The following is a 24,978-nucleotide window of genomic DNA, read 5'->3' on the forward strand; positions in this document are numbered from 1 at the left end:
ATGCCAGTGACAAGTATTAAATTGCGAGAAAAAAAAATTCGTATGACGTTTCTCTCGTCGAAATTGACTACATGACAAAACTCTAGACCCACTCCCCCCTCTTGTGACCGAGCGTAGTATTTTGAAGACCCGTCCTAAATGGGTCACGTAGTATGGGTATGTTCCCTTACGCTTGCGTTCGGTATTATAACCGAACACCATATAGACCATCCATGTCACTCTTATTACAAAATAATGTTGGCCCTTGACTACGAAGATATATTTTTGTTTGTGTGTGTAATGTTTTTAGTGTATTGTTTTAGGATTGCTTTTCAAATGTCATTTCGTAGAGTATGGCATGTCTACCTCAGTAGAAGTCTTTGGTTTTGCCGTTGTTTTAAGAACGGAAAGCATATGCTACTATGCGAATTACATTCATCATCATCACTACCATATTATACCATTTCATAGTCTTTTAGATCGAGACTCGAGTTTGTCAAGCGATAATTAAAAAAATCTATACCTACCTAATATTATAAACCTGAAGAGTATGTTTGCTTGAACGCGTCAATCTCAGGAACTACAGGTCCGATTCAAAAACTTATCTCAGTGTTAGATAGATCATTTATCGAGTAAGACAATAAATATATAATAGTAAGACATAGGCTACATATTATCACGCTAAGACTTATACGACCGAAGAAAAGGAAAGGAAAATGTGGAAAAAACGGGGGAAATATTAGAAATTACGAACTACTGGAGCAATTTTTATGGCAATATTTGGCACAGATATGGAGTAGAACAAGTGAAGGGAGTAGGGACATAAGCTGTTTTTTATGGGAAAATGTACGGTTTCCGTAAAATTACTAATTTACGCCGGCGAAGCTGCGTGGGACATCTAGTTATATAATATGTCTTGTAATAGTGCTTCAGATTAAGTTGGAACTACAATACAATGGGACTCTAAGGTAGGGTTGCTGAGGATTCCTCTTCCGCTTCCTCATAATGAGGAAGTTCCGCAATATTTTGGGTTCCTCAAATGTTACCGCATCCTCATAAATAAAAATAAAAAAATCCTCTTCCGCTATCGCTTCCTCAAAATTTAAGAGGAATTTATGAGGAATTTCGCTGCGCATGCGCGTCGCGTATACAATCATGCCAACGCACACGCCAGTACCAGAGAATGGGCATTGTACAAAAAAATCACATGTACTTTCATATTTTTTTTTCGTTAAAATAGGGTATTTTAAGAATATAAATTTAATAATTTTGAAATTCATTGGCTAGTTTTTTCTCAATAAATTTTTAAAGCTTCGCTCTGGCGTCATTATCGGCCGCCCATTGACCTCTGCAGTATGTTTTAAATTTCCTTTCAATCTTATTTATAATGGCTGGTTCGTCAAATGCAAGTTCTCATTATGTGAAAGCTGATACGAGAAGCTTACCAAAACTTCGAAACGTAATGTTGGTCGAATTTATTGCTAATTTAACGCCATTGAAGGTCAAACAAAGGTTAAACATATTTGTTCAAAAATATAAGTAACTAATGGGTACTTTTTTCGTTTATATACAGAAAAACGATCACTGACCTTATTCCTCGAAATGTTTTTGTAATAAGCAAAATTAAAAAAAAATGGACAATCCCCATTGTATCATTTACTCATCTTTTTTTTGTGTGCGTGTGTTGTGACTTGTGTATGTTACTGAACTCCTCCTTATTTGCTGGACCGATTTTGATGATTCTTTATTGTGTGTGTTTTGAGAATGGTTTAGATTCATAGTTTGGTCCTTGGTCCACTGGAAAATGCCCTGTTAATTAATTTTTGTGTAATGTATGCACCTAGTTATGTACAGACAGGACAAAGACTTGGGTTGGGTCAGCTAGTATTTATAATTTCCTATCATCCTCCTCCTCATCCGCTTCCTCATCCGCATCCTCTTCCTCAAAAAATATCCTCTTCCTCATCCGCATCCTCTAAATTTGCGCGTGAAAATTCCTCTTCCTCCTCCTCTTCCTCATAATCACTTCCTCAACAACCCTACTCTAAGGTTGACTGATGGAAGAAATGTACCGTAATAAAGCGACTTATTGTTTATCTTTTAATGAAGCTATTTTACACGTGGGAGAGCCATGCTTCGGTAAGTGAGTTTACCGGAGACCCAATCCCCTACCCTATTCCCTTCCCTACCCTCCCCTATTCCCTTCCCTTCCCTACCCTCCCCTTTTCACTATTAAAAGGCCGGCAACGCACCTGCAGATCTAACATCTGATGCTGCGAGTGTCAATGGGCAACGGAAGTTGCTTTCCATTAGGTGACCCGTTTGCTCGTTTGCCACCTTATTTCATTAAAAAATATATATCATATTATCCAAGTTAGGTCAGTAAAATTATAATCAAAACAATCTAGTTATTTAAATTGCAACACAGTTCTTAGTTTACTTACTAGCATTAACTTGTGCTCCGTCAAAAGTCAAATTTTGACGGAGCTTATGTTTTTGTATGAAAAAGTACTTGTATGTACTAATATGTACCTATTCTGTGGTAAAAGACCAGAACATTATATTTAAACTTAATTAATGAATTCAGCAAAAATATATTAAACTAGATGTTCCGCGCGGCTTCGCCCGCGTAATTTAGGAAAGTCACGGAAACCGTACATTTTTCCGCAAAAAAAGAAACCTATGTCCTTTCACGTGGTCTTTCTTCATGTGTGCCAAATAACATAAAAATTGCTCCAGTAGTTTCTTAAGATAATATGCAATTTTAAATAATTTCCTCCGTTTTTTCCACATTTTCCTCTATTTCTTAGCTCCTATTAGTTTTCGCGTGATAAAATATAGTCTTCCTCGATACTCGGGTTATGTAACACTGAAAGATTCTTGAGATTAATTTCCTGAGATTAGCGCGTTCAAATAAGCCCTTTCAAATATTTTCCCCCGTTTTTTCTACACTTTCCTCTATTTCTTCGACTTAGCGTGATAAAATATAGCCTGCCTTCCTCAATTAATGGGCTATCTAACACTGAAATAATTCTTCAAATCGGACCAGTAGTTCCTGAGATAAGCGCGTTCAAATATGCCCTTTCAATTAATTTCCCCCCGTTTTTTCTACACTTTCCTCTATTTCTTTGCTCCTATTAGTTTTAGCGTGATAAAATATAGCCTATAGCCTTCCTCGATAAATTCGGTTATCTAACACTGAAAGATTCTTTCAAATCGGACCAGTAGTTCCTGAGATTAGCGCGTTCAAACTAACAAACTCTTCCGCTTTATAATATTATATTAAGTATAGAATAATTACTACCGGTTAGTTCAAACTCTAAGACGTGTATTTAATTAGAGCAATTTTGCATAATATGGATAGCTTTAAGCGAAAATTTCTTGTTCAGTAACTACCAAAATAAACAGCCATCAACCCTAATAGGGGTATACTTAGTATAAATGTACTGGTTCTGTGACTTTCTTGCTGTCTTATTTTCAAGTGTCAAGTGAAAATTCCCGGACTTTATAATAGTCAAGTCGATACTCAATTGAATATAGTCACGCGATATTTTATGTCGAGCGTGTGCTAAATATATCATTAACTTCGTTTATCTCTACACCATACAGAACTGAGCTGTTCGAGTTGTTTCTTAATCAAAATTACTCGAACCGCAAAAAGGTTTTTAACAACCAAATGAAGCAATTTTCCTGTAACCCATATTACAACCGCTACTTTCCTGTAAATTCGCCAAAAAACTCGTTCTGATTAAGATATTCCGAATATTCGCATAAAAAGTAAGTATGAATCAGTGGCAATTTGGTCGTAGCCTTTTCACGTTGGAGTTTTTTTACTTATATGCAAAAATACGTAACGAGAGGCATCGCAGCGGGTGGCGTGAAACTCATCCGTCATGCTTATTGGACCTGCTCATCATTACCTCTGATTGACAGTTCCTTATTTGAAGAAACGAGTAAAACCATAGCAAAACAGATAAGAACAGGGCTGTCGCTGAATACTTTCGAAAATGTTACGTATTGTTTGTTAAATAGTTGTTGGTGATTCCACTAAGCGCTTAATTTAAAATATGTGGGATTCCAAATGGAATGATTTTAATAGATATGCTTTAGGCAGGTAAAAATTAGGGTAAAATTAATACGGCGTGGCGTATTCCAGTAAGGTAGGTTTGATACAATATGGCAACCCTAGGAAAAACTACGTGACGGGACAATTACTCAAACTATTGTTCATGGGATTTTGTTGATCAACGATTTCCTATGTCACTTAATATGTATTTATTCATTGCTTTCTAGTTTCTATGTGAAATCGCAGAAACAGCCTTCTTATCGGAAATGAGTAATTACGACCGACGATATATTATTATAACAGCTACAGCTTTGACGGCTCTAAACGCTCATAGACTGAAGGCGGAGCTTATTTTTGACTTAAAAACATAGGGCTGCCTTTAATTTGTACATTATTTATCTGAAAATCTTTACACTTTTCTTGCTCCTTTGGTAGGCTTACTCTCCTTAGTTGGAGGCACGTTTATCACTCGCTTGCAGACGTATCTTCCTACTTCCTACTTATTGTGGTAGTCGTTGTCTTCTCAAGCCCCATTCTGTAGTCGACTACAGAATGGGGCTTGAGAAGTAACACGCAAAAAACCGTCAAGCGGTCTCTCTTGCTCGACGAGCTTATTCTGGCACGTATTCAATCTATGATATCGTTAGTTCGCCACTCAACAAGAAGCATAAACAGACCCAAAATTACACGCCCAGTCTCCGCATCCTCGTCTCGAATATTAGCTGACAAAAAACGTAACTGTTACAAAATTGTTTATGACAATGGGTGTAAAATTGTACGGAGGTCGGTATAATATCCAGCGCGGGAGGCGGGGTCACGCCTTTTAGCCTCGAATTCACAAAAAGCGTGCAACAGTTACAAAATTGTATGTAACAATAGGTGTAAAATTGTCCATAAGTTGGGATAATATGGCTGTGCGGCGGGTATGCGGCGGGTATGCGGCGGGTGTGCGGCGGGTGTGGGAGGGGTGGGGCGGGGTTGCGGCGCGCGGAGGGCGGGGTCGCGCGCACGAACCCTATTAGCGGGTCGTTAGCGCGCGTCGGCGCTTCGTGCGCGCGCTGATCACTTCCGACAGACCGCTCACCTCCGATCTATATTATTGTTATTCCTACATTTATTGGGCACTCGGATTTATTGCTCACGAATTGTACCGCAACGCGATCTTCATCCGAATTGCTTAATGCTCCGCTTAATATTCACCCGGCTGACGGCGCACGATATTGTAAGGCGTTCGGTCATCGGTGGAGGTCCCTGCTTTTGTTAATTGACACAAAAACATGTATTAACCTTTGTTCGCTAACTGGACACGAGGCACGGACACGTGTAAGAGCACGTGGATAAAATCAGGTGTTTCTTGCTGTTAAAAAATTGCAAAGTAAGCGATAACACGCATGACGCAAATGAGTAACCGTTAAATCCTACTAATATTATAAAAGCGAAAGTTTGTTTGGATGTATGGATGTTTGTTACTCTTTCACGCAAAAACTACTGAACGGATTTTAATGAAACCTTACAATAATATAGCTTACCTTTACATCAGAATAACACTTTAACCGACTTTCAAAATGGGGGAGGTTTTTTCTATGTTCAACGATTACTTCGCCGTTTGTTAACCGATTTTCAAAATTTTTTTTTGGTACATCCTAATTTGGTATTATATTCACAAAAGTGGTGATTTGATGAAGGATTCATAAGTAATCGATGGAGCTCCTCAAAATTTATACCGAAGAAACTCAGGAAAATGTGGGAAAATCAGGGGAAATATTAGAAAGAGTTTATCTCACAAACTACTGGAACAATTTTTGAAGCAATATATAGCACAGATATAGAGTAGACCACGTGAAGGGAGTATATAGCTATTTTTTATGGGAAAATGTACGGTTTCTGTAAAATTCCTAATTTACGCGGGCGAAGCCGCGCGGGATATCTAGTTCAATTATAATAAGAAATATTATAATAGCAGTACAAACCTTACAATGCCAGATTGATAATCATTCTGTTAAACATAATATTATTTCATTTAATTTTCTTGGAAGTTGAATAAAATAAAAAGGATTTATAATCTTAATCATCTTTTTGCCTGGGGTTGTGTGCACAAACCTTGCATGTAGATGATTGCTAATAAGATTTAAACTGTCAGATAATAATATGATTGTAATTTAATTGAGTAATAATAAATTAAAATAATAGTTTTACTGAATTCCGTTGGGTAGCAAATCATGCAATTTTTTTTCTTTACATCCAAATTAGATATATTTATATATATTAGAACCCTAGGAATGCTGATATATCACAAAAAGACAGGAGTCTTTCAACAGTCAAATTAAAATAATATGTAGGTATGGTTTAACTGCGGTTGAATTGCAAAATATGGAATACCATCAAAATAAACCGATTAAGAAGAACAAAAAAAATATTTAATTTGGCACTACTCCAAATGGCAAATACACTTCAAAAAGGTTGTGAGCCCCTAGCACTTTTAAATAAATCTTCGTACAACCACGCAGTACATTGTAAGTATAATTAATAATAACGTCAGGTGATAATAGAGTACTTACTTGTTGTTTTTTAGTCCAGGCCGTGCTTTCTAGACTACCTTTCTAGATGAACTATTAATCTTACTCACGCAGCGCCAGTAAAGTGATTTTAGTTTCCATGAGCAAAATGACGGATAAAAATTAAATCTTAGCTAGATGATTGTACGTTCTAGGTTTGTGAAAATTAATCTATAAGCGTTTTAAGATAAGTTCTACTTTATTACTAATTAGTCTAGTTGTATTGTGGAGGCAACCATTTGCATTAGAAAATGTTAAACCTATTAAGGCATCTTGAGGAGTTATTAACAAGCGCTTTTGATTATTTGACGAATCGTTAACTATAATTTGTGCGTTTTAAGATGATATGGGTGACAGTTCTCATATTCCTTGCTACGGATTTTTTTTACAAGAAAACAAAAAAATCAAAATGTAATAATTATATTCCATCTACAAAAACAAATGTTTCCTTTAATTGTAAATTAATAAAAATGAAAAATTGCTAAATGCTAACTTATTAATATAAAATTATATTACTAACTGTGAAATAGGAGTATAAAATTATTGTTACGAAAACATTTGAAAAATGTCAGATGCATGAAACGGAACCTATGTCAATAGAGATTGACTCTGTTGAATCGAAATCAAATCGATAAAAAAGGGCAGCCATATTAAATCGCCGGCACCACTGAAATGTACTGACATTTCAGTGGTGCCGAATCGAATACGAATCGATAATTTCGATTGCAATTCCTTTACGAAATCGATTAATTTTTGTTAGGTAACTTCCCTACTATTGTCAATTATAATGTGTCACGCATATCATCTTAAAACGCATAGGGTATAATACCAACGCTGGTCAAAGATAAACTCCTGTCAAAAACAAAACTGGGCATAAGTCCTAATGAAGTTTATTATGTGAGTAATAACAATTTTTCTTTACATTTTTAACATCAGCTCTCAGATATAGAACATAGATAAAGTTCTTGACAAGCGGGTCTTTAATATCGAGGATATTCACTATGTGAATATTTCGACAAAAGTATTGTGCCCATTACTAACTGTATTCAAAAATTTCGCAGTTTACATCCCTAAAACATCGGTTCCACCCTGCCAAGGCTGCGCCCGTATCTGATTCATACCTCTGTATAATTTACTACACACACATTGGTCGAACACTCAATGACGTCACACAAATCTACTCTATGACGTCACATATAAAAAAACTCGCGCTATATCTCTGGTCAGTTACCGTATACACTCTGCTGGCAAAGTCAACACACAACCAGTTCTCTACAGGGAATAGCAACCCTAAGTGATAATACTTTAGTGTGTGTTCCTTGTAGAGAGTTCACGGTGAAAGTGGCAGCGCTGAAAGACCAACATATTTTTTAACTTTTGACCATTCAGGTCAAAAGTTAAAAAAATATATTGGTGTATAACTCGTGACTCTAGGGAGCTTGCCCGTGCAAGCGCCCTAGAGTCACGAGATTCTCCATACAAAAGTGAAAAAAATGATCTTTCAGCGCTGTACTTTCACATTGACTCTACAAAGAACACTTACACACCCTAAAGTACTACATATTACTTAGTTTTGTTAAACCCTTTATATTCATCACACATGTTTATGAACTCAATGACGTCATATAAAGAAACTCACCCTCAATCTCTGATCGGACACCGTCCACACTCGGCTGGCGAAGTCGTTGGAGCCGGCAACTAAGTACGCGCCCGTCGAGTCGAAGTCCACTGACATGACGCCCGCGTTCGAACCGACCAGTGCGCCTTTACTCTCTACCATGCCCACTGGGAAAAATAAAATATATATACTTATACTAGCTGCTCCGGCAAATGTTTCTTTGCCATATTAATAATATGGGCGAAATAATAACGTTATTGCGCCCATATTATTTTATTGAAGTGATTAAATAAGTATGTCACCATGGCAACGTCCATCGCTATCCCGTCGCACAAACAATGGTCGCCGTCAGTCTCGAGTTGTAATAATTTACTATTATATATTCAACAAATGCACTTATCAATATAAAAAGTACCCAGTAGCCGATTCTCAGACCCACTGAATATGCATATAAAATTTGGTTAAAATCAGTAAAGCCGTTTCGGAGGAGTACGCGGCCTAACATTGTGACACGAGAATTTTATATATTAGAAGATTAAATATTTTGTTGTCAACATAGTACTATTATGATGACACGCGTGAGCACGAGTTTTAGAAGGGTGCGGATACTGAAAGTATTTTGTATGGTTTAAAGATCTCTTGAAAGTTGGCATTATATAACGTTATGATTACATAACGTCAAAATATGTTCCTGCTCACCCCTACCAAACCCCTACAGGCACTGAATGATTGTTTCATAGGCAAAATGGTCATTTTTATTTAAAGATCTAACACATGAGCATGCTCGTCTGTTCTAATAAAATCCTCCATGTTTATATATTTTCACAACAAATATACAATGAAAATAATCCACATTCAGGTTTATGACATCTTTTACGTGAAGACTTACTTTTAGAAACATCCCACAGTTTGACTTTCCTGTCGTCTCCGCCGGTCGCGACGAGTCGATCCGTCGGACTCCACTTTACTGCGTTCACGTCACCATCGTGTGCGTCCTGAAATATGGACTTTATTAATATGTTGCCGAAATTGCCAGTTGGACTATGATTGGCAAGTGCAAAGCTGTCTATACCATACACAATTATAGGCAATCGCTTCTATTCATTACATTATGGAATATGGACCAACGTGAATAATCCACGTTATGTTAATTAATGATTACACAATTATAATTCTAAATAAAATGTATGCAAAAACCTAACAAAACATTGAGATTCATCGTTATAATTAGATAAAAATAAAGAAAATGATTTTTCATTATTTATCCATAGAGCGTGATCTAGTGCAATCTAATCGCGTCTAAAAACCATAAAGTTAATATACCTAGCGGAATAGAGCAACAATCTCGAACTGTCAAACGAAACCGAAATTGGTTTCATCTGTGTGTTAAAATATGTGTACGTATTTACACAAGAATGATTGAACATGATTTCTATGGATTAAAATATTGTCAACGTGCGGCAAGTGCCGACTGGACGTCAAAAAAAGAGTGCTGCTCTCATGTATCACACATCTCTTTTTACCACGCAGTGTTACTGATAGTGACATCTCTTTTGCTCAGGCCTTTGTTTCTCTATTCCGCTAGGTATATTAACTTTATGCTAAAAACACAGTATGTAAGTACATACTTTAATTCCTGTAGATCAGGATAGATAGAGTTTCCCCAACACTTTGACATGGTCACAAAAATGAGAGAGAGATGAACACAAAATGTTTTTGGACCCGCAACGAAATAAATCGTAACAAAGGTAGTTCTTTGCAAAATTTTACTCACAAATCTTAAGGCCACTTTGTCTGGAAGCACATAGTAAGGTAGCGAGCCCATTTTGTCTTCTGCCGAACTAGCCGAACCCCCACTACTTCTGCTGCCCCCTTCTCTAGCCGCCTCTTCTAGATCTTTCCGTATCTTGTCGTTCCTTTTCCTGAAATTAAACGTTCCATTGTATAAAAGAAGAAAAATGGTTTCCATTCAAGCGCTTGCAAGCATTCGTAACCGATAATTTTGCACTTTATAATGTACATTTTTTTGCATTTTGTTATTTCAGCATATCCAATCTCCGTGGTGAAAAGTTGTCATGTTAGAATTTATATTTTAACATTTTTACAAAATTAAATTCAATAAAAATACATAACAGTAGAGGAATTGACAAAACAATAGAAAAATTGGCGCCCCTCGATACCACCTAGCTTTTGTTAAGAATGTACAGATATTGTTGTATTGATTTAAAAATGCATTCTCGTAATGCGTTTACATGCGATGCAGTACATGCCATAGGAGCGAAGCCACAATGCTCAGATGCGTTGCATAGAATCACGAAGAAGAAACAAAGAGAAAGACGGAGATGTCGGATTCGATTTGATAGGACGATACTCTTGTAGCCGATTTATAGACAGATGGCGGGCCTACGTTATTCAGTTGGGTTATTTCAACTCAATATCGTTTGTGATTTGTGATCTGCCAGCTGGGCATATCGTTATACAAACAAACCTCGAGGGTCTGCCTACTGTCTAAAATTTCTCTGATAGTTCACGTTTTAGTACAAATGTGATATGCATTTATTGAGGGGACGACGTAAGTCCAGTGCCGTAAATAGCCTTTTTTGCGCCCTGTGCGAGTACGCCCTTGCTTTTTTTTTTTTTAGATATTATAGGCCTATTTTATTTCATTCAGGGTGGTAAAATAAAACATGGTGTTGGCTGTTGGTAGACCAATTATAATAGGTAGATACTTACTAAAATTTTGGAAAACAAACCTTCTTTTTAAAGAACTGATATGGGAAAACAAGCAGGCGAGCCGTCTGATATCAAGTAGGCCTTTCACCTGTTATGATTATACCATCCACGAGCGCAGTGGGCGCATTATTTTATACAGCATAATTTATGCTGTATAAAATAATATACCTGCCTAGTCTGGCCATTTTTGCGCCCCCCCCAGAGTCTACGCCCTGTGCCTGGGCACCGGTGGCACCGCCCTATTTACGGCACTGCGTAAGTCGTAACGCAGATGTGGCATACAAAGCGTAATTTCGTTGCCGCGTCGCAGTGCAACGGAGCAATGTGGCCTCGCTATAACTTAGTAATGTCTTACCTTAATAATTCATTTCGTTTTGTTCACATTTTTGTTAGTAAACCAAAACCAAATGTACATATTTTACAATGTTAGTTTTAAAATTTTTCAGTCTCATTGCAATGTGTGTTTAATAAGTTTCATAATTCATCTATTTATTCACCTAGATTCTAGTTTAATTAACAGCTTTTGGAGATAAAAAACAAGTGTTTAAAAATTATAAAATGTTGAAATGAAAGTAAATTTATTAGATTTCAAACTCTAATTATTTACTCATACGTGGAAGGAAATACACAGTTAATTTATTGACAAATAAATAGATGAACTTATTGTATCCAGTGATTTCATTTCTAAGTGTACCTATACCTAAATATCAGTTTACAAAATACTTCATCGAACCTAAACTACAATAATATTTTATATGATTATAATTTTGTGTCTTTACTTACAAAACCTCTTATTATGCCTTCGTTTACAACCTGTCTATGATATTATTACAAGTAAATTAAACCTATCTTAAAAGTGTTTATAAAATTAAGACATGCTTTTTTAAACTCAATATAACATAATAATTAATCAGCCAATAAATACAGAGTCAAACAGAGTGAGTAAAGAACGAAAATTTTGACACAAGTCACACAATAGATTTACAACCACTAATGTTCTACAAATACAAAAAATACACAATCCAGAACAAAGGTACATTAATTTTGAAGAGATTTATCATTTAACAGTCTATAGAAATGTCAAGGAATTTACATATTATTGTTTAAAAATATTCGTCAAAAATGAGTCTGTTTCAATGTGCATTTCAGTGGCGTAGCTAGGTGGCAAATTGTACATAATAATATGTATTTACAAGAGGCCTAGTACTAAGCCTTACCATAGTCAACCACAATAATACGAATATACAAAAAATTGCTACAATTAAAGTTTCGCGTTCACAAAAACTAATTATAAATTACATACATCACCTAATATCTATAACTCCAGAATCCACGGAACAACTTGGCTTTCAGTCAGTATTTTTAAACTTCAAAATAATATTTTTCACCCATACGCCTACGTATTATTATTATTACATTTCACACACCATCGGTCGCACCAACCACGACCTACGGTTAAATCTGTGAGAGTATGAACCATTTCACACAAAATTATCATCGTGCAGTAATAATTATATTCTTTTCTATACAATTTGCCCAACGCTAGCTACGCCACCGGTGCAAGAACCTACAATGAAGATATAGTCGGAACGCCACAATGCCAGTGTACAACCTCATTCATTATATCAGACTCACCCGAAACTAACTCTACCAAACGTGTTGATGAAAAACGCTGAAGGGCTTGACCTGTAGAAAAAATTATACAAAAAAGCAACATGTAGGGCAAACTACCCATCGTTGGCAGGTATACCATTATTGACACCTTAGTTTAGGCTCGGAATGCCAATACTAGGATTTTCTATACTATGAACTCTTAAAGTGCCAATAATTGGGTGTTTTACCGTATACCGCAAGCGCACTACACTATGAACATGTAATAAAGCAGCTAAAAGTTCTAAATAGGTGCAACAGTAGTTTTTGTGCTCTATAATATATTTTTTGAAATGCTTCAATATTATACCAACCTTAGCATAGTATTATTTAATGCTATAATATGATCCTATAAACAAGGGCAGCTAATTAAAAGTATTAAAATTATTATTATTAATTATATAACAAAAAGGGAATGTGTAGTAAACTTAATGAGAGAGTAGCGACATCTATTGTTATTATTAACAATAAATTTACCGATAGTTTACCATAAGATGTATAAAATCGAATAATTTTTTTCTTTAAAACAATAAAGCGAGAATTGCAGATACCTCCATAAAGCTTTAAAAATATTTTTAGGAACGTTAATATAAGAAAATTCAAAATTATTATGATATTATTGATACCTCTGTCTATAATATTACTGTAACCACTTGAAAACCTTGAAACATTGGAGTCTGGCAAGAAATATGTGTCGATTGAAGTTTAAATTTTATGATGATAGCTTATTCGGTCGGTCGTAGACGGTCGCTATTTTACGAGCATTTCTTTGTAGGAACACGCGCAAAATGACAAATGTCTTTACAAATTATTACATCGTAATAACTTCTCACTCAATCAACTACTAGACATGCACTATTATAAAACAACTTACAAAAATCATAAAAGCCAAATAAAAATGATTAATAAACGTTGATTCTTACTTTAGAAAATGTTCATTTTCCTCGTTCATTTTGTCGGCATCTTTCGCTTTATATTTGATTAATCTTTCTACAAGAGCACGATTTTCATCCTGAAAATGACAAAAATACATTGTTAATAAAATAGACACATTCGTAACTGTCTGAGATTTACGCACAAAAACTATTTATACTTAATTCTAGAAATTGTAAAACTCATTCAGATATATACAACGTTTAAAAAAATTAAGTAAGAAAATAAGACAGAGCTGCTTATTATAAACCAGGGGAAATTCCGTTACAACCGCAATAACCTCATCTAAAAACTAACTTCTTTAAAATAGTTCTAAACACTCGCGTAGGCTATTTTAATATTACCTTAATAGGAAATTTTGTAAGTTTTTTGATCATATTAGCACGATCAATATTCCGGTGCTGAGATGAAAGGCGAACTATTTCAGTACTCGCAGTCGACCGGCGTGTTTTCGACTGGACTGTAATATCGTCCGAGATATAAACTCTTATACATATACAAAGATTTTCACGTGAGTGTCGTAAAAGATATAGGGCGTTACTGTTTACGACTGCCGCTAGGCGAGGCTAAAAGTAATTAGTTTTGCATTTTAAACGTATTTCAGAATTGCTTTATTTTAGAAATAGATGACGCCCTGGAACTGTGTTGCGGCAAAATTCATTTTTATTCCGGAATAGAAATTGTAGTGTATCTATAAAGTTCCAAGTATAGAATTTCTTGAATATAATTTAGCACATGAAGACCTTTGGATAAATATAAAACTTGAGAGGGGTCAAGAGACACCCGAATGAAACGAAGTTATTTCTTATGTTCAAAAACCTGTATACATGATTTCTTGACGCCCAGGAGTACTAGCAGCGCGTCGCTGTTTAGTCTCAAAAACGCCATCTAGTTGACGCACAGGAATACTATAAACGCCCTCTCCCCGTATCATGCAGGTACTAGTAAAAAGTGTCGAGGTCAAATAACGTTCGGTCTAGCCCCCCTTACGCCGAACGCGCGATAAGGAACTTCATTCCAATATAAGAATTTTCGATAAATATATTAATAAAACTACAGGGACATTTTGAGAACTTTTAACGATTGAAGAGCTTAAGAGTTTTTGGGACTGGTAAACTGGCGGTGAATGAATCAATAGCTAAGCAACATAGATTGAATTGATACAGCTAAAGCCCAGTATAACTTTATGTATTTATACACATAACATGCTTTTGGCGTAAAGATCAAGCTGACGCATTTAGTGGCTTAATACGTACTGGTATTCAAAAGAAGTCAAAATTACTTAAACTATAGATGCCACTTAAGTGGCATACACACTAAAAGAAATGTTTTCTATAATGAGGGATACCAGTAAGTATAACAGCTGACCATAGTCCGTAATTTTTAAGTATTTATGTTTTGTACATTTTTGTAAAGATTTTAGTATTCAGTTATTCCATAGTATGCCTTGTGGCCCACAAGTGGTCAACAAAATGGCAAGGTTGAAATACAAAATCGCTAAATTAAAAAAAAAAAACAGTCAAATGTACAAATTGTACAAAGAATGTACAAATTGTACAGAAATTATCATAATATGTCCTTTCCCGGGACTCATAGTATCACCAAATCAAATCTCAGCAAATTCGGTTCAGCGGTTTGGGTGTGAAGAGTGTTACCTCTTTACGCGACTTTGTCTTTACGGGACACAGACATATATAAAGTGTGTACACTTTCGTATTTATAATATTTGTATGAATTTTAATTATTGTGATTTCATCTTATATTTTTTTCATCATCATGACCATCTTCTTATTAACATAAAAAAAACCTCTTCTTTCTTCATTATAGATACCAAATGTTTTATTTACCTACCTATCAAAAATTATCAAATTATGTTGCAAACCTGCTTATTGTATAGATAACGATATCTATTTTTGCGTTATGGAAATTTTGGAGACAGTTGGAAAACGCGTAGCTATCTTTTAATAAAACTAGATCTTCAAGTTTATTGTATAACGATGTTACACAGTTACGTCGATAACATTTTACACCAAATTATATAAAGTCGAGTGGTTTGTTTGTTGACTGGCATTTGGGCCCGCAAAACTTTTTAGCTGATTTTGATTTTGATTGACAGTTCATATAACGAGCATGTACAATTGAAATTTTATTCAGACCAAAATTTACGACTTCCATGTATAATTAATAATAATTTAATAGAATAGTAAAAAGTAGGCAAATTTATTCAATAATATGTTGAAATTTTGAATCACGCTGAATATAATAAAAAATACCGCAATTTGCCTTGGCCGTGTGCCATTTCTATGATGTCATAAAAATTATAGACGCGATGGAATCGCTTCCTTGCATACGTTGTTTATCCAGTTGAGTGTTGTTAGCGAGTTTGTTGCTGTGATTCTTTGCTTATAAAAAAGCATTAAAATCGCACAAAATTCGCGTAAAGGTTTGTAAGCTATTGCTACATTCGATATAGTTAAAACTACATTTCTTTCGATACCAACATTAAGGTTGGGTTGCACCAACTAACTTTAATTACTATAACTGTAACTTTAACTATAACTATCAAATCTTTGGTTAAAGTTAAATATGGCATCCAAGGACGCCATACTCATACATATGTCTGAAAATTTACTACGTTTTACAGTGTAATATTTTTCCTGTCGATTTTTACGGATAATTCAATTTTTATACCCTCAATCCCGTTACCTGTAGCTTCTATACAAAAAAATTAACGCAACAGGCATCTGTGAATTTCTCGGTTAAAGTTAAGGTTAAAGTTAAAACTTAAAGCTAAAGGACGCCATATTTAACTATAACCTAATTTAAGGCAAAACTTGTCTAATTTTATATAGTCGTTAAACATTTTATAAAATTATACTTAAAACTACAAAAACCATTAAGATACGTAGTAAACATAACGCTGTTAACATAAATATATAATACTAGCGACCCGCCCCGGCTTCGCACGGGTATAAAATATATTACAGCCTATGTCACTAAAAAAATTATTGAAATCGATGCAGTAGTTTTGATAAATAATTTATATAATTCATTACTACTTACTGCCGCAAAAGCTACGTCCCGCAATTTTTAAATCTGTAATATCTTCGAAAATATTCATTTAAAATTTAAATCATAATATGCTTTATACGCTTTCATACGTGGGAGAGCCATACTTCGGCACGAATGGGCCGGCTCGACCGGAGAAATACCACATTTTTACAGAAAACGGGCGTGAAGCAGCGCTTGCGCTGTGTTTCGCCGAGTGAGTGAGTTTACCGGAGGCCCAATTCCCTACCCTATTCCCTTCCCTACCCTCCCATACTCCCTTCCCTTCCCTCCCCTACCCTCCCCTATTACCGTATTTCCTCTTTTTAATATCGGTCCAGTAGTTTTTGAGCCTATGCATTACAATTAAACAAACAAACAAAGTTTACCTCTTTATAATATTAGTATAGATTGTTGATTGTCATTGCTCATTAATAAAGTAACATTACAAACACAATATTACGATAAAACTGTTGACATAATCTATATATATAAAAATCAATTGCTGTTCGTTAGTCTCGCTAAAACTCGAGAACGGCTGAACGGATTTATCTTATCTTGGTCTTGAATTATTCGTGGAGGTCTAGGGAAGGTTTAAAAGGTGAGAAAAAATCGAATAATTGCCGGGAAAATCCTCAAAACAGCATTTTTCTATTTCCCATACAAACGTTTTCTAAATAAAATGGAGAGTCAATTTGTAATTTATTACCGCTGCATAAAGTTCAAATTCGCGTGCGCGTTGGAGGACCTAATATCGCGTTCTGAAACTCAACAAAAGTGAAAGTGAATCGCGAACGCGACAAAATTGCATAGTCTCAAAATACATAGTACTTACATAAATAAACACAATTTTAGCTAACTTCAGTTGTTACTCTGTCCGATTTTTTTTTTATTTTAGCTAACTTAAGTTGTTACTCTGTCCGATTATTTTTTTAATAAGACTATATAGAAATCGAAAGATAAATCTATATATATAAAAATCAATTGCTGTTCGTTAGTCTCGCTAAAACTCGAGAACGGCTGAACGGATTTATCTTATCTTGGCCAATTTTGATGAAATTTTTTGTGTGTGTTCGTGGAGATTCGAGAATGGTTTAGATTTACAGTTTGGTCTACTGGAAAATGTTTTTTCAATTAATTTCTTATTTATAAGGAGTTGTTGATTTTGGAATGTTTTACATTAGATCCGGCGGACGGCGTTATCATCGCATTCAATATTATTCTATTTCAATTTTAGTTTGTCCTGACAGATGGTGCTACGATTAATTTGAAAAAAAATTTGTTATTCAATTCATGTGCTGATTAAAATATTAAATAAATAACACATAGGCTACAATTTTAACCGACTTTCAAAATGGGGGAGGTGTTATGTTCGTTTTCTTATATTCAACGATTACTCCGCCGTTGGTTAACCGATTTTCAAAATTTTTCTTTTGGTATATAGGGTATCATCCCAATTTGGTATTATATTCAGAAAAGTGATGATCTGATGAAGGATCCATAAGTAATCGAGGGAACTCCTCAAAACTTATAGGGAAACATATGGTGACTTCGGTTTCGTGAGAAGTATTCTAAGCATATGCTACCAACAAGTAAGATTTTGCACCGAGATATACCTGGTATACTGTGGTTCGGAAGGTGCTGAGAGAATTCCTGATTCTTTATAGATACAAGTTTGGGAGTTTCGGCGTTGTTTTAAGAACAGAAAGCATATGCTACTATGCAAATTACATTCTTCATCATCATCATCATCATCATCACTACCATATCATAGTCTTTTAGATCGAGACTCGAGTTTGTCAAGCGATAATTAAAAAAAATCTATATCTACCTAATATTATAAACCTGAAGAGTATGTTTGCTTGAACGCGTCAATCTCAGAAACTACAGGTCCGATTTAAAAACTTATCTCAGTGTTAGATAGATCATTTATCGAGTAAGACTCATCATTTATCGAGAAGGTTATATTATATTATTACTCTAAGACTAATACGACAGAAGAAACTCAGGAAAATGTGGGAAAAACGGGGGAAATATTTTTTATGGGAAAATGTACCTACGGATTCTGTAAAATTTCTAATTTACGCGGGCGAAGCCGCGCGGGACATCTAGTATTACTAATATAATATATTGTTTGTAAACAAGTCAGATACTCTCTGTAACCGTAATAATATTGTAGCAGTTATCATTGTTACTTGTATGAGTAATTTTCACTTTGCAATAAAATGTCACTAGATGGCACTAGATGGCTGCATTTAGTTTAATTTTTCACAAATAATTATTTGCTTTTGTGAGATATAACAATAAATTATTTGTTATCTATAGGGTGTAATAAAATAAAAGCGACTGTAGTAGAAATAAGACTTCCAATACAGTTGTTTAATTTTATTGCATACCCTGATTTGTCATATCTGTTTTAGGTATTCGGTCCTTATCATATCAAAAAGCAAAATAGTATTCCATTTTTAAACACTAATTTATAGTTTGGGTTTTGATCAATTAGAACGCGTTTTGTTAGTTTGACATTAAAAAGTTATTAGAAGGAACATTACAGCCTGCATAATGCGCTAAGTTTGTATTATATACTACTTGCATGCTTATCTATTGACCTTTGAATCTTTGAATTATATGAGAATACCGTTCAGTAGTTTTATCATACCGAGACTGAAAAAAAGCTTATCGTCATTAGCCTATGACCCTTCAATATTCATAACATAATTTTACCTGGACTTTCCTCAACTTTTCTTCTATAGCTGCAAAGGCAATCTGTAATGCTTGGTGTTCATCTCTCAAGACTTGATTTAATCCCTGCAATTCCGCCATGTTGGTTTCATACAACTGTATTTCAGCTCGCAAGGATGCTATTAGCGCTGTGTTCTCTGAAATACTAAACCAAGAGTACTTGTTAAAATGTAACATTCAAGTTAAAACGAGTAATTTAAAAAACTAAGAATGGATTGCACCAACTTACTTTAACTATAACTTCAACTTTAACCATAACAAAATGTCAAATGAACTGTCAAATCCCTAGTAAAAGTCCATAATGGACGCCATATTTGACGATAACCTTAACTATAACTACGCCTCTGGTGCAACCCACCCCTAAACATCTGACCGCATTATGAGAGTTTTCGTGGTTACTTTAGGAGGTATCTAGTTCTAAAGGTCTACCTTACCTTCGATAAAGTATAAAACTCAATTTTTAGGGCAAACGGAACCCTTATAGATTCGTCATGTCTGTCTGTCTGTCCGTCCGTATGTCACAGCCACTTTTCTCCGAAACTATAAAAGCTATACTATTTAAACTTGGTAAGTTACTAGATGTAGTCTATTGTGTCTCGGTCACCGGTTTACCGTATGGGGCGTGAAGAATTAACCTATGCGTGTGGGGTATCATGATTTTAGAAACCTCAAAAATCATATTGAGGTTTCTAAAATCATTTTTTTCTAACCTGAATAGTTTTCGATAGAGACTCTTCCAACGTGGTAAAATGTGTCCCCCCCCTCTAACTTTTAAAGTAGGGGCATAAGTCCAAAAAAATATGGCGTAATGTTACTATAAAAACTACCAAAGAAAATTAATTTAAATGAGGTCTAGCAAGTAGTTTTTGTATTGTAAACCTTAATTTATCTTTCATAAAATAAACTGAAATATAAAAATAAACCAAAAACCTTTTAATTTCCTAAAAATAAATCTTATTGCTGCTGCGGAACCCCTCATACTCGAGTCCAACTTGCACTTGGCCAGTTTTTGTCTTATTTTCTTTGGGACATCTGTAGGAATCTTACTTCCTAGTGCCAGACACTAATTATTATTATTGACAGTTGCTTCCCACTGCGAGACCTCCTCGAAATTAAGGGGTGTCTAGCAGTGGGAAGCAACTGTGAAAAATGACAGAAATGCCAATGCCTTATAAATATTGTGTTGTCACTGAGCAACGGAAAAGCACAGCGTTACATTCACACATCTACTTCATATCTTGTCCGTTGTTCTGTCAAGACATCGCGTCTGACGACGTAACATTTTTATTTAAATAAGGCCTATTGTATGAGTAATTGAAATAAAATATATTAGATATATGTAAGATTATTTTCACTGCAGCGACAACACAACGTAACTGTTTGAACTTGCTCTTAAAGAGTTATTTTCGTAAGCGCAACATGTCCTTGACGGTTCGTAAATATGGTATGATTATTTACAACCAGCCAACCTAGTTTATTTAAAATTTAAAGTTGTCTGAAAACCTGTTTTCGTACAATCGAAAAAGCATAATGAATATTATGTACTTATATTGTACAATCGTTACTTTATTTTAGATAATCACTTCAATTCACTTCAATGCCTTTTTATATTTACTTAAACAAGCTGTCCCGGCAAACGTTGTTTAGCCATATAAAGTATTTCGCCCATAATAATATTATTTTATTGAAGTGACTAAATAAGTACCATAGCCATCCCGTCACACAAACAATGGTCGCCGTTAGTCTCGAGTTGTAATAGTTTACTATTATTTATTCAACAAATTCATTTATCAATATAAAAAGTAGCCAGTAGCCGATTTTCAGACCTAGTGAATAAATAAAATAAGCATATAAAGCAAGCATAGAAAGAATAAGCAAATAAAATAAGCATAGAAAGAATAAGCATATAAAATTTAATAAAAATCAGTAAAGCCGTTTCAGAAGAGTAGGTACGGTAACTAACATTGTGACACGAGAATTTTATATATTTATTATATTATATAAGATAAAATACAGGCTTGATACCAACTTATAGGACTAACATCAAGAAAATAGTATGTGCTTAAAGTGCATGCATTTAAATTCAAACAATAAGCTTAATCTATACTAATATTATAAATGCGAAAGTATCTCTGTCTGTCTGTCTCGCTTTCACGCCAAAACTACCGAACCGATTGTAATGAAATTTTGTATACAGATAGTCTAAAGCCTGAGAAAGGACATAGGCTACTTTTTTACTGGAAAAAAGGGTTGTAAGGGGATGAAAATGCGTAAATTTGTTCAAATTAAGTTAGTTCCAAAAATTCATAATAGATGGCGCCGTGCGTCTCCTACATCGCGGTGACGCTTGCCCAGACTTCTTTCTATAAGAGGTGGTATCATCTTACGTTCGAGTTTGGATTTTTTTCGATTGTTATTACTTTTTACGTTATTAAATGACTCAGTACTTTATCTATGCAGTGACATAACCTTAAAAGTTAAACCTATCAATGATATAAATAGTTTATGGGTAAAGTTGTGTAATTATGGGTCTAAATAAGCTTTAAAATTTGGTATAAAATATAAAGTTTAATTAAAAAAAATGAAATATTATGTACACACTCCACAGCTGTTTTAAGAGGTACCAGGGCATTTTTTTATAAAAGCTTTTGACACCAATTTGGTGACATCGCGCGCTATAAACTGATGTCCACGCGGACGAAGTCGCGGGCAACAGCTAGTCAGAAAATAAAAGTTTACAGTCTGGCCAGCTCTGATAAAGTTTTATACTATCAGAGAGTCTAATCTTTTTAGCAGATACATCACAATATAGTAGCAATGTAATAGTAAATCAGATGGAGTGATAGAACACCTCATTTTATCGTAATTGCTGGTTTGAATTTTCATTATATCTATATAAAATAAAAATGAACCCATATATCCCTTGGTTACGACATCACGCGTAAACGGCTGGAACAATTTTGCTGAAATTTGGTATAGAGATAATATGTACTTTGAGTCCTGAAAACGAACATAATCTATATATATATATAAAAATGGATTTTCAATTTTTAGTAACGCTAAAACTCGAAAACGGCTGAACGGATTGGGCTAATTTTAATCTTAAAATATTTGTAGAAGTCCAGGAAAGGTTTTAAAGTGACACGAAGTTCACCGGGACAGCTAGTATTAGGATACATTTTGTCCCGGAAAAATGTATGGTTACTGCACAATTTACTTGTATGATTTGCGCGTAAATCTTTTTTGCTGATATTTGGTATGGAGATACTTTGAGTCTCGAGAAAGGACTAGGGATACTTTTTGTCCCGGAAAATGTACGGTTACCGCACAATAAACTTTTATGATTTTCGCCAAATCTATTTTGATGGAATTTGGCTTGGAGATACTTTGAGTCTCGGGAAAGGACAAGGGATACTTTTTCACCCGTAAAATGTACAATTCCCGCACAATAAACTTTTATGATTTTCGCCTAAGCTATTCAATATATTTTGATGAAATTGGTATGGAGATACTTTGAGTCTCGGGAAAGGAGAAGGGATACTTTTTGTCCCGGAAAATGTACGGTTCCCGCACAATAAACTTTTATGATTCGCGCGTAAACTATTCAATTGATGTACGGGAACAACTATAAACTAAAAACGAAGTCGCGGGCAACAGCTAGTATTATAATACTAGTTTGCTGTTTGATAGGAAACTGACAGTCTATTTTCTACCAAATGGCAATATAAAACATGAAATGAAGCTACATTTATCTCAAGTATAGTATGAAAACAGGATACTCTCTGAAATAATACATGAATAAAGCCGCGAATCCACCGCAGCGCACGAAGAGACAACGCATGTGCGTCAAGCTTCTCTTTTTGAAAAAAATATATGTGACTGTGTCCACTGCAACCCACGGATAAGCTACGCACGAATTAACTCGCGTAGCTTGCTCGAATATGGTGCACACGTAGCTCAACGCTGGCCACGCTATGCATGCTGTGCACGGGATACACGGAAGTGTGTACATAGTATTCAAAACTGTGCTGCGCTACAGTTCTACATAGTCAAACTAATAAATCCGTGCGCCGCGTGGCCGTGCACAGCGTGCGCCGCGGTGGAATGGCGGCTTAACTCACATGACACTTACATAATGTCCTTTGCTTGCACACTCTTTTCTAGCTCATTGACTTGCGCATTAAAGTTTATTATTTGCTGAGCACTTTCTCCTCTCCGTCTGTGTAATGATGTTAACTCTTCTTGTAACAATAATATTTTCTTTTCTAAGGCTTGGACTTTTTCATTTACTGCACCTGAAAGTCATGATTTTCACTTCAATTACAAGAGTACTTTTTAACTTTTTATTGGAAAATTGATATGCATTTAATGTGGTTAGTTTTGCAAACAGATTCTTGTGTTATTTTATCATAATATTGATAAAAGTAATGAAAAACTTGGAAAATTGTTATCTACTAATTTGTATAATTATTATGTTATAAAACAGACAATTATAAATCAACAATTGTCTGCTGATAAAAAGCAGTTGTAAACCTGACAGGACTTGTAATGCATTCTTTTCAAATTAACATAAGAAATCAATAATAATTAATTACAGTAATCCTATATTTAAATTTTTTTGATTGCAAAAGGGATTGTTGGGGCAAAATAGATTTTTCTATTCTATTCCACGGTCAGATCAGATCAATACTTACCACCAGATGAAACACTTTCTGTTGTGGAATATCTTATTCTTTCATTTAATAATGTTAGCTGTAAATTCTCATTCTTCAAAGTGTTTACATTATCAAACAATCTGCTCTCTGTAATAATAAAAATAATCATTTTTAAACTATACACCTAAATTTTCGACGACCTCTGTGGCTCAGTTGGTGTGCTGTTGGTAGCTCAAGCCGGGGGTCGCAGGTTTGAATCAAAAAGATTTCAAAGTTCCTGGGTCATGGATGTGTATTAAATATGTGTATCATATAATAAAAATCTTAAATATATGTATAGTATAGGAGTATTAAATATATTTCCGTTATCTGGTACTTACGGGTACCAGACAGGTCCTTCAGGTACTTACCACTGAGCCAGACTGTGGTGTGAACCATCCATATTTATTATATTATTTTATTATATTAATATAAACATTAGGTACTGAGTAACATGAAGCTTATAGCTGGTACAGTTTTGGTACAGCAGTTCATTCAGAGTCAGCTTGGTGGAAAAACATCAGTAATTTTTTTGACTTTTAGATAGTTAAGTAAATTTTTGATGAACATAAACAATAAATAACAAAGAAATAAAATACTGTTTAATAAAATAGAACTATTTATAAATTTTACTAGTCATAATTTCAAAATTTGGACAGTAAAGGTTATAATACTTACGAAAAGTAATGATGTCTTGAAACGCCACAGTCTCCTGCTTATTCCTTTGTTGTAATTGACTTATAATATTCTTTCTCCACTCACCACCCTCCATTATGATTAAAAGTTTATGAATCTGTGTTTCTATCCAGCAAATAAAACAAAAAGATAAGTTTCTATTTTATTCTATAAAACAAACAGATGTCATGCTCTTTTCAGGTATGTAGAGGTCATGAGAATTAATTTATTAACATCAATATGTTGTATTTTAACTTTAGATATCACTTTAAAGTTGATAATAAC

At 34.7% G+C, this 24,978-nt stretch overlaps 1 protein-coding gene across 3 annotated transcripts in view; it reads right to left on the reverse strand.

Moving 5' to 3' along the window:
- The window catches only part of LOC121740250 (autophagy-related protein 16-1), a 202,032-nt gene extending 177,054 nt beyond the window's left edge, over positions 1-24,978 (reverse strand). Inside the window, exons 1-9 of one of the 3 annotated variants that reach the window (XM_042132888.1) lie at positions 24,697-24,978; positions 24,019-24,126; positions 23,457-23,619; positions 19,307-19,469; positions 13,525-13,613; positions 12,587-12,637; positions 9,993-10,140; positions 9,108-9,213; positions 8,240-8,385 (exon numbers count right to left, since the gene is read on the reverse strand). In XM_042132888.1, coding sequence (XP_041988822.1) covers positions 8,240-8,385; positions 9,108-9,213; positions 9,993-10,140; positions 12,587-12,637; positions 13,525-13,613; positions 19,307-19,469; positions 23,457-23,619; positions 24,019-24,126; positions 24,697-24,790 — 1,068 coding nt within the window. In that variant the 5' untranslated portion in view covers positions 24,791-24,978. Of the gene's footprint in view, positions 1-8,239; positions 8,386-9,107; positions 9,214-9,992; positions 10,141-12,586; positions 12,638-13,524; positions 13,614-13,878; positions 13,972-19,306; positions 19,470-23,456; positions 23,620-24,018; positions 24,127-24,696 lie in introns of those variants that run through there. The other 2 variants (XM_042132889.1, XM_042132891.1) reach the window with 2 other exon arrangements.

This window comes from Aricia agestis, chromosome 3 (assembly GCF_905147365.1).
Source record: "Aricia agestis chromosome 3, ilAriAges1.1, whole genome shotgun sequence".
Lineage (NCBI taxonomy): Eukaryota > Metazoa > Arthropoda > Insecta > Lepidoptera > Lycaenidae > Aricia > Aricia agestis.